The sequence below is a fragment of the Quercus robur genome, chromosome 9 (assembly GCF_932294415.1).
Source record: "Quercus robur chromosome 9, dhQueRobu3.1, whole genome shotgun sequence".
Lineage (NCBI taxonomy): Eukaryota > Viridiplantae > Streptophyta > Magnoliopsida > Fagales > Fagaceae > Quercus > Quercus robur.
Window position 1 is genome coordinate 24819875 of NC_065542.1, and position 17648 is coordinate 24837522.

The 17648-nt window shown below is 34.8% G+C and overlaps 2 protein-coding genes and 1 long non-coding RNA gene across 3 annotated transcripts; 2 read left to right on the forward strand and 1 right to left on the reverse strand.

Moving 5' to 3' along the window:
- The first annotated feature begins 1311 nt into the window (after nt 1–1311).
- Nucleotides 1312–8992, forward strand: LOC126699987 (probable arabinosyltransferase ARAD1). Its single transcript, XM_050397969.1, has 9 exons — nt 1312–1938; nt 2018–2191; nt 3555–3712; nt 3823–3970; nt 5181–5296; nt 5384–5522; nt 5972–6082; nt 7560–7628; nt 8680–8992. Exons 1-9 carry the CDS (start codon nt 1453–1455, stop codon nt 8806–8808), a joined length of 1530 nt encoding a protein of 509 aa, XP_050253926.1. The 5' UTR covers nt 1312–1452; the 3' UTR covers nt 8809–8992.
- A 2626-nt stretch (nt 8993–11618) lies between these two features.
- LOC126699986 (berberine bridge enzyme-like D-2) lies at nt 11619–13864 on the reverse strand. The gene has a single exon (XM_050397967.1). It carries the CDS (start codon nt 13669–13671, stop codon nt 11998–12000), a length of 1674 nt encoding a protein of 557 aa, XP_050253924.1. The 5' UTR covers nt 13672–13864; the 3' UTR covers nt 11619–11997.
- Nucleotides 13865–15021: 1157 nt separating this feature from the next.
- Nucleotides 15022–16488, forward strand: LOC126699184 (uncharacterized). Its single transcript, XR_007646708.1, has 2 exons — nt 15022–15950; nt 16087–16488. It is a non-coding gene; the product is annotated as an uncharacterized LOC126699184 (long non-coding RNA).
- The last annotated feature ends 1160 nt before the right edge of the window (nt 16489–17648 follow it).

The window sequence follows — 17648 nt, forward strand, 5'->3', positions numbered from 1 at the left end:
TAAACCGTGTGAAATTTTCTTTTCATTGGACAAAGTCGATTAGTGTTGCTTGGATTTTAGGTTAGACAAATAAATTTGCCACTGGATGGAAAATATTTAGTTACAGCCTCTGCTTGGATAATGGATAGAGATAACAAAATGAAAAGGAACAGAATCTGAAGTGGGAACTGGAAAGTTGTAAAAGAGAAAATTTGGTGGTTTTATTTTTCAAGTCTTAATTTCATGTATTTTTATTTTCATTCTTTTTTAATTTTATTTTTGTCTGTTGGGAAAGTGGGGATTTGAACCCTCGATGTTTCCACAAGTGCAATTGAGTTAAAAGACTTTTACTATTCATCAAAAACTACCTCATTTAGCAAAAGATATTTTATTGGTTTGGCACAAATGCGCATAGTAGGTTTAGAGCCCACAATCTCAACCTACATTCCCTTATTATGGAAGGAGAAAATATATTTGAGCTAGAAATTATTGACACACGTTCTCATTTCATTCCATCTCCTCTTTGTATTCTTTCTTTAAAATCTCTTAACCTTAAACTCTCAAACATATAATTTATTCTCTTTACAAGATGTGAGCTTATCTATTTTAACCCTATGTTACCTCTTTTATGACTTGAATCTATGCTTATACATAAATCAAAGTTTTGGTTTAAGTTACTTAAGAAATGAGTAGCTCCCACAGGACGTGGACAAGTTGCTAAAGGAGCAAAACATTTAATTGAGAACATTAATTAATAAGTGAGCATGGTTCTTATCCTTAAAATTAAAAAATAAAAGAAACAGATGTTTTACCAGTTATTAGGAGTTGGGTAATTAATGGTTTTGTTAATTACAACATGTTACTAATTTCGCAGCTCGAACATTTTCCTCCTTAGACCTCCAAGCACTTTGTGCATGGAGATGTGCCAATTCAGCTGCAAGTCCTTTGGCAGATTTCTTTTGAATTTAAATATTAGTTTTATCTTGTAAAACCATCTATTAATAATGTTGATTAATAAAGTAAGCTGAAAAATTATAATTATTGAGTGAGTATTCACTTTAGATGTTTAGACGGTCTCGAAGTAGGTCTTGATTCCCTCGAAGCAACCAACAATCCAATTGGGTTCATAACACATTTTTTGGGTGCTAAATTTTTTTTTTTTTTGGGTGCTAAATTTATTAGGAATTGAAAATTTTAGAATAGTTGATGGATTCCAACTTCAAGCGCATTTAATGGGGCAGTATTTGTTTTGGTCTAGTGTACGTGGTTTTGAAAGAAAAAAATCCTTTTAAATGAAGGTTCGGTCACATTAATAGTATTAGACGGTGCTCTTACGGTCCAGCCCGGGAACCAGTAAACTAAATAACTAACACCACCTGGTCACATTCGAAGCTCACATAATGAAAACTTGATCAGTTCAGTCAAAAAGACCGACAAGAGTCTCTCAAATATTGAGATTTGAAAGGCAAAGAAATGGCCGGAGGAGGAGGAGCAGGAAGGTACAGTCTAAACCCAAGATCCAAGTCCCCAATCCTCCTCATTTTTCTCTCTCTCCTCGCTATCTCCGTCCTCTTCTTCCTCTTCTCTCTCTCCCCCAATACCCGACCCGACTACAACAACCCTCACCCGACCCGATCACCCGAGATTTCCTTCGTCGCTTCCTTAGAAGACTTCCTCGCTCACCGCGCTCCGAAACCCCGCTCCGACGACACCGTTTCCGCAACCGACAACATCGACGACGTCGTCGTTAAAGCACTGGACGACTCGATGTATACGGTAGAGACTGAGAGATTGGTGCACGGAGATTCGTACTACCCTTTCTCCACGCCGATTAGGGTTTACGTGTACGAAATGCCGTTCAAGTTCACCTACGATCTACTTTGGCTGTTTCGTAACACTTACAAGGACACCTCTAATCTCACCTCCAATGGCAGCCCCGTCCACCGCTTGATCGAACAGGTTCCTCAATTTTTGCTTTTTTGAAAATATCGTATTTTGATCTGTTTGGTTGCTGAGAAAATGAAAAATTTGGATGCAGCATTCGGTGGATTACTGGCTGTGGGCGGATCTGATTGCGCCGGAATCGGAGAGGTTGTTGAAGAATGTGGTGAGAGTTGATAGGCAGGAAGAGGCTGATCTTTTCTACATACCTTTCTTCACTACGATAAGCTTCTTCTTGCTCGAGAAACAACAGTGCAAAGCGCTTTACAGGGTGTGAGTGCTCCTTCAAGGTTTTACTTTATTTATTGCTCTGCATTGTTCCTAATTTGTTAAAAAATTTAAGATTAAGATTTTTTTTTTTTTTTTCCTGTATAGAGGATTTGATGCTAGGTTGTAGGTTATGATTATTGAATGATTGTGCTTTCATAGTATTTGTTTTGAACAATTGTTAAGTAAGCTTAACCTACAAATGTGGTTAAAGCTTCATCCTTAAGCTACTTAAGATTGAAATTATTGTGTTCATCATTCTTCAATTTATTGAAGATTTTTCTTTGATTGAGTGTAGCGGAAATGAGGACGTTAAGATAGATTAGCGGGAATACACGGAAAGATAGGATTTGAAATGAGGAAATTTGCTTAAAGATAGGGGTAGATGGTTTGGTCATGTTCATAGGAGAGCGACTAATGAACCATTAAGAAAGAATGAGTTGATTCAAGTTGAGGGAATGAAAAAGGGTAGAGGAAGGTCGAAAATGGCATTAGTAGAAGTAATAAAAAAAGACATGTCAATTTGGAATGTAAGGGAGAGCATGACTTTAGATAGAATAGGATGGAAGAAAAGAATTCATGTGGCCGCCTCCAATCTCATTTGTTGAGGATCCATTGAAATATTGAGACTAAGGCTTTGTTTTTGTTGAAATGTCTGGTTAGATTTATTGGTGTCTAGCTTAAATGTGGATAATTGGATGGAATTTTTTCAGATGTTGTTCATGTAGTGTGGAAGAGTTAGTTGTTAGTTGAAGCAATATAGTCATTATCTCACATTTATTAGATTGATTAACTTAATGTCTGACCTAATAATAGGGTACCTCATTATTGTGAAAGTTAGTACTTACTAATTGGGGTTCTGACTCATTATTATGATTGTCTTTAAGCTTTTGAGAGTCCAAATGAGTGTATTCACTATAATTGTCTTTCTGATTCATACATCTCACTGTGCTGCTTGAAATTTTTTTTTATTCACACTTATCATTTGGTTTTATAAAGATTTGGGAAATGAAAACAAAGTTGGAATTTGGGACACTACATTTGTATTAATAGATGGAATGTGGTATATGTAATAATGTCTCTGGCCTGAATTATACCAATGGTCCTTGGACCCTATGGTGTCTCCTATCATAAACAAGGGGTGGAGCTTGTAATGGAAAAAAAGAGTAGTCTGTGGGCTGAATTCTGGAGATGACTGTCATGTATTGACTCTTTTTTCTATTAGTTTTTGTGCCTTTTGGTATATTGTTGGCTTATCAAATTTTGAGAGTTGTGTGGAGGTTCATAAGATTTTAGAAATCTTTGTAAATTTTACAATTCGCATATCTGTTCTTAAAGCTCTGAAATACTCATAACTGTGGATGTAGGAAGCTCTAAAGTGGGTGACAGATCAGCCTGCCTGGAAGCGATCTGGAGGAAGGGATCACATACTTCCAGTTCATCATCCTTGGTCTTTCAAATCTGTACGCAAGTTCATGAAGACTGCAATTTGGCTACTACCAGATATGGACTCCACAGGAAACTGGTGATTAGAGAAGTTGCAAATAAATCTATATTATAGAATCTTATCACTCATTATAGTTACAAATACATTTTTTTTAAGAAAATAATTTTTTCTTTACAAAAATATTTCAGGTACAAGCCGGGGCAGGTGTTTCTGGAAAAAGACCTAATTCTTCCTTATGTTCCCAATGTTGAATTATGTGATGCCAAATGCTTATCAGAAACAGAATCAAAGAGAAGCACACTACTGTTTTTCCGTGGGCGTCTTAAAAGAAATGCTGTAAGAATTTTGATTAATCAATGACTAATTTTCGGATTATTTTCATCCATTTATGCTAAAACTTTTGGAAGTAAAAATAAAACTTCTTCTCCACCAGTCTTAAGTTGTTCTCCTGGTTTTTGACTTTTTGTAACTTGCATGGCACAAGGTAATGACTTTGTGAGATTTGATCACTGCCTCAATTCATATTAAGTTACATCTGTTGAATCATCTTTGAAACACAGATGGATTATGCAACTATTCTAAAATATGGCACAAATGATTATTTATATTTTTGGTATGGGGTTGTTTGGAATATCTTTGGCTACCTGCAGTTTTAATATTTGGCTATTTTTTACTTATCAAAAAAAAAAAAAAAAAAAAATTGGCTATTTTTAGAAAATACTTAATAACTTAATGATGTTTGTGTTTTCTTGGAGCAAAACCGAGAAGACTGACTGAATTCTCTATGAAGTTTGATTAAAATGTCTTCCTGTTTCCCCTTGCAATTTGATGAGACTGAATTCTTCTTAAGATACATAATTTGAATTTCTGCACCTGGGTTGCTCCAAAGATGTTGAGTTTATCCCTAAATGACAAATCAAGATTGTAGAATATTTTACTGTTCGGGCCAATGAGCTCTAGCTTAACTGGCACCTCTTCCCCTTATAAGTATTAGGTGAGGGTGTGCTCATGGGCTCAACACCCATTGGGTGCATGTGCAACTTACCAACTGTAAAACAAAGAATATGCAACTGTTCAGGTTAATTTATCTTGTTCCAAGTATTTTTTTTATGATATGGTGTACGAGTTTGTGTGTGATCTTGTTTAGAAGAGTTGTCTAATTCTTGTTCCACCCCAGTAAAGATTATGGGCAAGGATTTATTATTTTGAGTGCTGTGACATTCATCTCTATAATTTTTTTTGAGACCCCAAAAAGATTTAAATCAATTGTATTATCAAACTGATTGATCTGATGCTGCTTTGGGGTGTTGGTCATGTCTGAGAACATGATATCTGGCCATATATATATATTTTGATAAGATATCTGACCATAAATTAGATGGTTTTGTCATCTCTTCCTTTTCATGTCTCATCATGTGTGTGAACAAGTTTACGACTTTTCCCATTTCTCTGTCCTGGATGATCACTTATGTGTATCCCTCTGTTTGCCTGTGCATATTTTATGTTCCAAGTTCATGCTGCTTATTTTATTATATGCTACTTTCAGGGAGGAAAAATACGTCCTAAACTTGTAGCAGAACTAACGGGTGCTAAGGATGTAGTTATAGAGGAGGGAACAGCTGGAGAGGGAGGCAAAGCAGCAGCTCAGAATGGCATGCGCAAGTAATATAGTTATTTGCTTACAATGTTTTGTAATGTAACTTTTTTGTTGCACTCTGTAAGTAGTTATGTTGTTTCCTCTGTCACCAGGTCTATCTTTTGTTTAAGTCCAGCTGGTGACACTCCATCATCTGCTAGATTGTTTGATGCTATTGTTAGTGGATGCATTCCTGTTATAGTTAGTGATGAATTGGAGCTTCCTTTTGAAGGAATACTTGATTACAGGAAGGTATGCATGTATTCTTAAAGCCTGCTCTGTTATTTCCTTCCCTTGATGCTTCTCTTGAAAGCATAAAGAAAGTTTATTGATTAGATGTGGGAATGTAAATTAAGGATGACACCAACGTTGCAATAATGTTTAATAAATATAGAGATAATTTAGTGATTGTGGTAGGGAGCAAAGCAAGTATTTCAAATTATATGAGAATCATTTTTTTTTTTTCAAAAAAAATCCCGCTAAAGAAAATATATATATTGAATTAGGCTGACAATTTTTTTGTTTCCTCGTGTCTTAATGTTTGGATATTAAGATGAACTAGAAACCTAGACATGTATTCATAGCTGGCAGGTGTGCCTAGTCCATTTGAGGCAGATGAGAGCTATAAGTTGTGTGGATTGCCTTATTTTGAGTATGACCAGCATTCGCTGAGGCTTTGATTTGTTTATCCTCCCATGTAGATAGCTTTATTTGTTTCGTCCAGTGATGCAGTCCAGCCAGGGTGGCTTTTAACATTTCTAAAAAGTGTTGGCCCTGCTCAGATCAGAGAAATGCAATGGAACCTTGCCAAGGTTGGTGACTACAAATTTAATAATTTACTGCTATTTGCATATCATTTTAATTACTTGTATTAGATGCATGCATATCTAGGTTCTGTGCTCTAACCATTATGGTTCCATTTATGCTGCAGAAAGAAAAAAATTGATGATTTTTCCTTTCCTTTATTTTACTCTTTTAAAGATCCACATGCTTGGAGATTTTTTTTTTTTGATAAATAATACCTTTATTGATTTAAAGGAGATTTTATGTACACAAGGCAAATACACAAAACTCTTTTAAAAGAATGCTATAGAAAATAGAATTATAGTTTTAATTCTTAAAGAAAAAGGATCTATGAACATGATGTCCTTTTCATGATGTCTTTTTTATGCAATAAATCTTTGATTACCTATCAAAAAAAACAAAAAAAAAGAAAGAAAGAGGGTCTATGAAGTCTACTAGCAAATGCCTATCATTTCCTTCCATGCACTGAGACCACTCAAACTGAGAGATCACAAAAGAATATTTCAGCTTGATCATTGAAATTTCCACCCCATTAAAAACAATCATTCCTCTCCCTCCAAAGTGTCCATATTAGACATAAGGGGGCCATATTCCACACCAAATAGCTGCCATGTTTTCCAATCCAATTCTTCCAGCCAAAGAAGAGCTCCACAATGGTCATAGGCATCCCCAAACATAGAAGAGACTAGTGACCACAGCTTCTGAGCTACATCACAATGCACTAACAAATGATCCACTTTTTTGCCATTACATCCATGCATGCAACATCAATCCACCAATGTTATGCCTTTTTTCATCAGATTGTCACAGGTCAAAATTTTATCCCACAAAGCTGTACCTACAAAAGGAGCCACCATTCTAGTATCTTTATTGCACCTCACACTCTTCCAAGTAAAAAAATTACCAGCAGAACCATTTATTTTAATTTTTTTTGATAAGTCAATATTTACAATGGAGGAGGGGATTTGAACCTTGAACATCTTCGTTGGAAACACCAAGAGATACCAGTTGAGCCACTAGGCTCTTGGCAACTGTCTAGTGGAACCTAAATCTCATAATAAGAATAAACATTCAAATTAACCATTTTCTGTCAATTTAAAACGATCAGGTCCCTCTTCTCTTGGGATATTGGCATACAATGTATCAAACAATAAGTCCATAGATTCCAATTCCCAATCACTTAAAGCCAGTCCAAAGTGAATATTCCAAGATTGTGCACCCCCCCCCCCCCCCCCCCCAACCACCAACATTGTGATTCTGTGGCATATTGTTTCTTTTTTCCTTTACTCTTCAGCTTATATTTATGCACGGAATTGAAAATGGTTATACACATGTAATACCTAATCTAATTAGTTTGCTAAGTACTAACACAAATCCTTTACACAGTTGATAGATATTTTGTGTTAAACATTAATTATTTAAATTAGGTTGGTAAATCAGATATTTCTTTGAGGGGAATCACTTTATTATGTTAATCTTGTGCAGTACTCTAGGCATTTTCTATATTCCAGTCCAGCTCAACCTTTGGGTCCAGAAGACTTGGTTTGGAGAATGGTTTGTGTTTTTTTCTTCTTCAACTCAGAAGTTAGCTTGTGTTTGTAATTTTTGTTTATGAATAAATTTGAGGAAGTACTGTTCAAGAAAAGTTATGCTGATGGTAAATCTGCCTCCTCGTGTGATTGCTGAAATTTTTTATTTTAAATTTCTTTTTGGGGGTTATATATATATAATTTTTGTTTTACATTGTGGAAAAATTTAAGGTATTGTAGATTATGGGTATTCTAGGAGACAGTCTTTTGTGTAATATGATTTAGTTTGACATCAAGATTCCTGATCTAGCATGGAAATGGCATACTAATGTGCTTTTCTAAACCAATTATGGATCTCCCAAAGGTTATGGGTGACAATTTAGAGAAGAAATTTAGAAACTGATGATGAGCCATGTTAGGTTTTCTAAAATAACAGCAAATATTTTGATACTTGATTTCAAGCTGATAGAAGTTCGGTCTCTATTTGACATTGATACCCTCTATTAGGCTTAGCACCTGAAATTTAGTCAAGACACCTAAATCCCATTTAAATTCTCACTTAGCTGGTTCTTTATTGTATAACAACTTGGAGGGCCTATGCGGGCATCATTTTACTTTAAGCAAATGATGGTGTTGAGCCTAGTTCTTTTTCTTGTTTAAATAAATTTGTTTTTATGCAGCTCTAGATAGAAAGACACTTATGTAACTATTATTGATATTTTCTGCAAAAAAAATTTATGGTTTAGTTTAATTAGACTAACCAGTCTTAGTTTATGGTAGAAATCCAATTGCTGTAGAACTGCATATATTACCATTACGTCACATTGTTTATGTGAATCTCTCCCACGCTTTTGACAAATCACAATCTTTATTTTGAGGATGCTATCATGTGAATGGTGCCATTTAGTTGCATTTCTTAGAGGTTTCTATGCCTGTGTTTCTTCCTGTCTGTGAAATCTGTTACCATTATGCTGTTAGTAGAAGCCATATAACGTAATAATGATTTTTTTATTTTTATTTTTTATTTTTATGAACTCCAAGTTTGAAAGTACTCTTTACCTTAATTTTTTTAACAGATGGCTGGCAAGTTGGTAAATATCAAGCTTCACACACGGAGATCTCAGCGCATGGTGAAAGAGTCTAGAAGCCTGTGCACTTGTGATTGCAGACCTGCCAACATTACGAGCCCAGGTCTCTTATCTTAATGAATTGCTACTCTCTCTCTCTCTCTCTCTCGACTAAAATATTCTTTCATGCATGGGTGTAATGCTGCTAGGTCAAATGTAATATTCTGTTATCCACTGTCTGTCAAATTTTGGTCTGTTAAAATTTGTTGGTGGTAATCTCTGTCATTTAGCTGGATTGTGAATGCAAATTTGTTTCCATATATATATTACTTGTGATTTTTTTTTTTTTTGATAAGTAATAAGTTTTATTGGAATCAAAGATAAGTACACAGGGAGTATACAAGATGTAGATGACATCTAGACACCAAAGAGTACAATAATCAAGAAACTTGAATAAGTTTGAAAAAGAGAACTTCACTGAAGCAAATGGCCAATCAAACAACATTATCAGAAAGTGTAGTTTCAAATACCTGGTTGACTTCTCACAGCCTCAAAGTTTTAGGCATTTCTCTCTCTCTCTCTCTCTCTCTCCAAAAGCACAACCTCCTCCCCCAATCTCTCTCTCTCTCTCTCTTCTTCAGTTATGGCAATCACTTTGTAGGTTCCATCACAGGAGGTATCATGATACTTTCTTAAGTTTTAGGGTTGTTTGGCAAACTAAAAAACCAGGCCAGTCAAGAACTAGTTAGCTTTAGTTGTTTCAGTTTTGTACTTTTTGGTTCAAAAAATTGGTTCAAAGGGGATTAGATGCATCATATATTTCCATATAGAAAGTGGTTTTAGCTTTGCTTCTTTCAAATACTAAAATACATTTCCTTCTAACTAAAAAATTTGAGTTTTGGTGTTTTGACACCCACAATATTTTAAAAACCGAACCATTCAAAGAACTAAAAAGGGAGATGTTCAAGGTTTTTAGGTCGAACCCTAATGATGTCATAATTATTTTAATAATTAATTAAAATAATAATAAAGATATTAAATTTGTAAATATTAGTAAAATTGACTAAAAATGTCTCTAAAAAATAGAAACAAACTTTGAAATAATTTTTCATGATAATATAAGGTTAATAAAAAATAATACAACTTAAATAAGCTTAATTCTTAAATCACAAGTAAATTTAGAAGAAAAAAAAAATAATACAATGAGAGAGGTGATATAAAAATTGAAAAAATATTAATCTTCATTTAAAAAAAATATATAAATATTAATAAGTGACAGTGTAATGAAACTGAACTTCGTGATGTTGCAATCTATGGTGCAAACTGGAGAAAAAAATATTCATAAAATCAGCTAATTGTATTCCATAGTGCTGGAAATTTCCATCTATTTAGTAGTTGAAATAACTCCATAGAATTTGAGACCCACTCTTGAGAGGAAGAATTGAAGAGCAATAAATGTGATGTTTTTCCTTTCTATTTCTCGTGGATAAGACGGTGATAAGCAATGGATGTAGCTCAACATGCATCTGCAGCAGACCATTTCACAGTTGCACCCGTCACTCACAGCTGACCAGCTCAGCAATTGTAAATTTTGTTGTAAGAAAAGTTGTCTGTAGTATTATCGGCAGCCGACCTGATGGTTTGGGATCATTGAAGGCAAGATATCATTTGGAAAATTTCTCTTTTTATGTTGCTGGCTATGGTTATGACTACGGAAAACTGAATCCCTCAAGTCTCTCTTTTTTGTAGAGTTTGCAAGCCAAGAAGGCTGGGGAATGTTTATTAGGTTTCTCATTAGATTTACACATCCAGAAATCCAACAAGCACAATTAAATTCTTTATCTTTAGAATGACAGGATAATCCTGTAAAATTATCTGAGCTGCTCAAGTTTGGCAAGTATTCTACTTATTTAGAAGTTGATTCAAGCTCGGGCAGATTTTAACCCAGCGGAGTTTGGTCAAAACTTCCAACCTTCGTCATGTGTTTTTTGGTGCCAGACCTGAACGTTGTATAACTTAGCTCATTAGTCTCAGCAATGTTAGACTTGCTTGTACAAATAGTGTGGGTGGGTGAAATTTGGTGGACACAATGGGACCTCAATGAGCACTTCAACTTCAACTGAATTGTGTTGGACCTTCCTGATCAAACTGATCACCTGTTAAAGGCCTCAGACCAACCAAGACCACCCAGAGAGAGGGGGTGGCTAGGGAGGCTTTGATAGTTAAGTTAAAAAACCAATGGAGAAGTGAAAAATGAAGGAGTGACAGTGCATAGAGTTTGCAAGACATACCTTGTTATGTTGAGTGAAGGGCTATTTATAGAGCATGAGAGGGAGAGGTGTTTGACAGGAAATTGACCTAAGTCCTAGCAGTAGACCGGCCAGCTGGTCATCCTTTCAGCTTACTTGAGGGGATGTCTGTCAAGATGCTAGTCTAAAGATGTAAACGAATGGGATGAGTCCAATAAACATTCAGTGCAATAATTGGCTTGTTTGGCCACTATGTTTAACCATTGTATACAGCCATTACCCTTGGATAGTTTGACCACTGTATTAGGCAGTTAAGGTTTTCTAGCCATCTTTAGACTTATTCGTTATAAATTTTTTATAACGGTTGTAGTCCTAGCTAGGCACTCTTACTTTGGTCAATAAAAATTTCTGACAAGTTCTCTCTTCTTTTTCTATATGGTGTAATTTTGGGTTCTCTGACTTATCTGTATATATGAGAATCGAATTTAAGCATATGTTGTTGTAAAAGTGACTTGTAAGATTTATTTGTGACATCATAAGATTGCATAATAGGGTGTTACATATGCGTATTTTACAAGTGACATGATAAGATTTGATTGGTAATATCATATAATAGAGATAAGGACATGTTACATATGCGTGCACAATGTCATATATTACTTATATGTATGGAAAGGAAGTAATAAAGGTAGTGGTGTGTAGAGATACTGAGCCGAATACGAATCCTTTATTCCATTTTTAATGAAATTGACTCAAAAGTACATTATTGTGTGAAAGTAGACAAAGGTTATTTTGTAGTATGCTTGGAACTTAATATGTAATCATAGGAAATGATTGAAATTGAATTGATTAGGCCGCACTCGTGATCCTTGTGTTCTACAGCTTAGCATTTGTGTGGTCGTAGAACTTTTTAGTTATGCAGAGATGAACATAGAAATAGGAACAACTTTCACGCACACACACACACACACACAGAGACCAGCAAATCTAGTTTGCGTCTGTGATTCTAACATGCTTACACACTAGAATACAGATTTTTGTTCTTAACTTACCAGTTTACATCTCAGGATCTCACTCTTTATATATTTGCTTTGAAATTGGTTGGGGGATTTGGAGGAATACCTTGTTGATTATGGAAGACATTATTTGGATCAATAAGTGTCTTGGCTCTAACTAGTCTATCGTAATTTTTCAAGAAGTACTTTTCTCCCCATAGCCTGGCAACCTCTGCAGCATCCTCTGTTTGAACACTAGCATTAACCAATTTCATCACGCCAAGGTCAAAGTCCATGTAATTAACATAAGCAGCCCTGGGACCCTTTGAAACAAATGGTGCCATTGAATCATAAAATCCTCTTATCCAATCTATGTACTCGCTGCTTCTGTAATTATCTTCTTCTTTCCAAGTCACTATATACTGAATGGAAAAAAGATTGCCTTTTCTATGTGGAAAAGGGATGTATTCACTGCTTATATTTTGCATAATCCCACCATAAGGGTCTAAGATGACATGACCCTTGGGCTCCTTGTCAAGTGTGTCCAGGGCAGCCCTTAAGCCCATAATAGAAATTGGAGTTCTCACATAGTCAGATTTGACCTTGAAATATCCCTTGTCTTCCAGATACCTATTTTTCATGTCTGAGACTGAGCTGTCATTGATTAGGCCAGAGAAGAATACAATTGATTCAATCCAAGTCATTTTCTTGCAATCTTCTTTTGCAATACCCAACTCAGGAAACACCTGGTTTAGAATGGATATGGCTTTGCTCCTAGGACCCAGATAAAACCCATTAAACGTAGCTGATATTCCTAGACTTACAGCTTCTGGCAGATCAGCACCGACAAAGCATGACAAATAGAAGTTATCTTCTAAGTAGGGTGCAACGTATTGCCACTTGTATACTAACTCTGCTACATGGCTTTTGGTGCCTGGTCTAGAGACTATGAAAGCAGTCACAGTTGGTGGCACTTTCAACAATTTGATTTTCCAAGAATACACAATCCCCCAAACTCCACCACCACCTCCTCTAATTGCCCAAAACACATCCTCTCCCATATCTTCCCGGGATAACAACCTTCCATTAGCATCAATAAGAAGTGCATCCACTACATTATCAGCTGCAAGTCCATATTTCCTGGACAAAAAGCCAAATCCACCACCTCCAACATGCCCACCAACCCCTACGGTGGGGCATGACCCAGCTGAGAATCCATGACTACCTTTGCTTGACTCAGCAATGGCATAGTAAGTCTCACCAAGTGTGGCTCCCCCCTCTACCCAGGCTGTTTCAGTTTCCAAATCCACCAAAACTCGATTCAAATTCATCATGTCGATAATGACAAATGGAGCTCCATCAGTGGCAACGTACGATGTCCCTTCATAACTGTGTCCACCGCTCCTTACTCTAATTTCCAACGACCCTTCTCTACAGCAAATCAAAGTGTGCAGTAGCTGGTCCACAGTCTCTGGCAGTATAATGGCTATTGGCTTGGGAATCGTGGACTCAACGAACCTCAGATTTTGAAGGGAAAAGTTGAGGAGCTCATAGTAAGCTGTTGATGACTGATCATTTTCTATGCCTCCATGGCCAGTGCCAGGGATTGTGGTGAAGTTTTTAATGTTATGATGAGTCAAACAAGAAGTGATGTGGTCTGTGCCTGTGGGTGCTGCTGCAGATAAACAATAAGGAACAAGTAAGGATAGGTAGAATTTCAAAACTAAAGAAAATGGGTTCCTCTCCGGCTTCAACATGGCTTAATTACTATTGAAGTTGTTGGTTTAAGAAGAAGTTGAATATCTATGGAAAAAAAATTGAAAGTGGAGGTGGAGATAGTCTGATACGTTGAGGCCAATGGGATTTTAGTCGGTCAGCCATTTGGTTTTAATTAATTAATTAATCAGGTGTAGACCACTAGACTAGAGAGAAACTTTTGTAAATTTCATTTTTCAGCATGAATGCCATTATAAATTAAAATTACTACTAAATTATACCTCCCCAATTTACTATATAAATAAATAAAATTTCAGACATTAATGCATTATATGCATGCAGGCCAACCATATATCCCACGTTTGCTTATTTGTCTTTTTTTTCAAGTGACTTCAAATCAATGCAATCATGGAGGGTCAGACCAGATAATTATGAGAGCAAATAATGGTTTATTTTTTGAGTTATGCTTGTACCGCATAAAGTGGCATAATTTGTGCCACAACTTGGCATAATTTGTGTCACAATTCGTCCACGTGACGAGTTATAAATGGTAGAAGGGTGATGGGAGTCCATGTGGGGACATCTCTCTACCACTCATAACTTGCCAATTGTGTCATTTTATGTGGCACTAGCATAGCTCTTATTTTTTAACTACAATAGCCAAACCTTTTGTCTTCACATGCTTTTATATATATTTGTCATTAGTCATTATTATTTTTGTCGTATCTCCTTGATTTATCCGAAAGTCCTAACATAAAACTTAAAAATTCGTAATAAATAAATAAATAAATAAATTGAAAAGGCTCTGTCTATCATTTATATATATTTATTCCTTTAACAAAGCTAAAGTTAAAACTAAAAGGCAAGTTAAAACTAAAAAGCAAGTAATTAAATAAATGAAAATGAAAGTTAAATATCAATATTTAGAGTTTGTTTGGGATGTGATAAAAAGTTCAGTTTATTTGAGTTCTTAGCTTTTTTTTGGTATTATTTATGAGTCTCATTGTATTTTTTGGTAATATTCATGGGTTTTATTGTACTATTCAGTTAGTTTTTAATTATTTATTTATTCTATATTTTCGGAAAAAAAATTTCAATTTCTGTTAAATGCGTTTTTCCCAAACCGACCCTTAATCTATAATTTAGGTTAAACTACAAATTACACCTTTTAAATTTAACTAAAATTCAATTGAGCTCTTTAAGTTTTAAATTTATTTAATTTAGGTTTTTTGTCCAATTTATTTTTTTAAAAAGCTTCTATTAAGTATGCATTTAACTAAATGAAAAAGTTTTTTTGAAAAAAAAAATCCTCACATAATTTTTTTATATTAATTTTATAGATTTTTTTCATGTGAAAAAAAAAAAAAAAAACTTTTTTAATGTCAATCTTTTAATAAAATTGAACAAAAAGTTTGAATTGAATAAATTTAAAATTTAGAGAACTTAATTGAACGCAAGTAAAGTTAGAAAATTGGATTAAATTTAAGTTAAACTTGGTGCAATTTGCACTTTAGCTTAAAAAATTTTCTCCATCCGTGTCTAATTGTTGGTCATGTTTAAACAACTCAAATTTTTAATGGAGCATCACTTAAAGATAGAAGGTTCCAAAATTACTCTTAAACAAAGTAATAAAAAATTTTATCTTTTAAATAAAATAAAAGTTATCAAAATTTTTAAATATAGTTACCCAATTGGAATTTTGGATCTTTAAAAAAAATTACAAATTGAGTGACGTGATTTAGAATTTAGGACTCCAACAAATTAATGTAGGGTAAATTACAAATTTGATCCTAAACCTTTATACTGTATCAAATTAGTCCTTAACGTTTTAAATATGTTAGTTTAGCCCATAACCTTTTGATATCGTATCAAAATGGTCTATGTCATTAAATGATAAATGGAAAATGTTGACGTGACTAACAGTTAAAATAAAATTTCATTTTCATGTCACTTGCACGGCCACATATGTTGCAAGTTTTTGCCCAATCTCAATAGAGATTTTAGATTAACAAATCCTTTGTAGATGTTGGTTCTTTTTTGTGTTATTTCCATTGACTCCTAAATATAAATTTAGTTGATATTATTTTTTCTACCAGTTAAAAAAAAAAAATTAAAAGCAGTTGTGGAAAAAAAAAAAAAAAAAAACCCCAATATTTAATAAAAAATAATCAAACAAAACTCGTGGAAACCAAACAAACCATTCGCCGGGGTTTTTTTTTTTTCAAGTCGCTCTTCAGATTGGAATTGTTGGCTTCTGCTCAGATTGGAAACTACAGAGTACAGACCCATGACCCGAATCTTTCTTCATGGGTTGGTTGAGGTACGTACCTGTTCGGCTCTCTTCCATAATTCTCTGCTTTCGTTCTCTTTCTTTTTAATTTTTATATTTTCTATTTTTCCCTTCCTTTTTACTCACTTTGAACTCACATTTAATTCTTACCTCTATTCGCTTTCAGAAGCTGTAGTTGACGATGATGAAGTTGAAGATGAATAAGTTGATTAGTGGTTTTAGAAGCTCTCTCTCATGCTTTTGTTTAGGAAGTTTTACCGAAAAATGCTAGTGCGACAAAATATTTCACAACTTTTACCACAATCCGCTATGTGGCGAGTTGTGAGTGATAGAGAAAAAGTAATGGGTCCATATCTCTACCACTTATAACTTGCCACGTGTCGAGTTGTAATAAAAGTTGTGAAACATTTTGTCGCACTAGCATTTCTCTTTTTGTGGCTAGCATTTCTCATTTTCTCTGCCACTCACAACTCGCTACGTGACGGGTTGTGGTAAAAGTTGTGAAATATTTTGTTGCACTAGCATTTTTCATTTTTAAGTGGGTATTTTTTTTAGTCATTGTGGTATATGTATGTGGCATGAAAATGGTATTTTATTTTGACCCTCACGTTTAAGACTCACGTTTAAGATGTACTCTTGAAAGGAAGAATTGAAAAGCGGCAAATATGGTGTTTTTGAAATAACTTCCTAGAATTTGAGACCCAACTATTCATTATTTTGAAATAACTCCCTAGAATTTGACAACCAGTCTTGAGAGAGAATTGAAGAGCGGCAAATATAGTGTTTTTCCTTTCTATTTCTCGTGGTCGTGGATAAGAATAAGATGGTGATAAGCAACTGATGTAGCTCGGTAGACTTCAGTAGCAGACCCAGAAATACTATAAACTCAACTTTTTTCCACAACAAAAATTCACAATTGCATCCACCATTCACAGCCGACCAGCTCAGAAATTATGAATTTTGTTATGAGAAAAGTAGTCTGTACTCTGTAGCATTATTGGCAGCCGACCTAATGTTTTGGGATCATCAAAGGCAAAACATCATTTGGACAGTTGCTCCTTTTCTTCTTGTTGGCTTATGGTCATTCTTTGACAATGGAAAGTTGAAACCCTTGGTGTCTCGTTTTTACAACATTTTTCTTTAGGTTTCTCATTTGATTTACACGCCCAAAAGTCCATCCAACTAGTACAGTTAAATTCTTTATCTTTACAATGACAGGTTCAGCTTGTAAAATTATCTGAGCTGCTCAAGTTTGGCTACTATTCTACTTATTTGGAAGTTGGTTCAAGCTTGGGCAGATTTTAACCCTGCAGAGTTTGGACAAAAAAACTTCCAACTTCGTCATTTGTGTTCTTTGGTGTCTAACTTGAACATTATATAACTTAGCTCATTAGTCGACTTCTTTGTACAAATTGTGTGGTGGGTGAAATTTGGTGGACACGATGGGACCACAATAAACAATTCAACTGAATTGTGATGGATCTTCCTGATTGAATCAATAACCTATTAAAGAAGGTTTTAGACCAACCAAGACCACCCAGAAAGAGGGGAGTGGTTAGGGAGGCTCAGATGGTTAAGTTAGAAAATCAATAAAGAAGTGAAAAAAAATGAAAGAGTTACAGTGCATAGAGTTTGAAGAACATACTTTGTTATATTATAAAATCTCACTCTCCGTTCTCTCTACTCTCATTCTTAGTCTCAACTCTCTAGTCTCAATCTCAGTCTCCG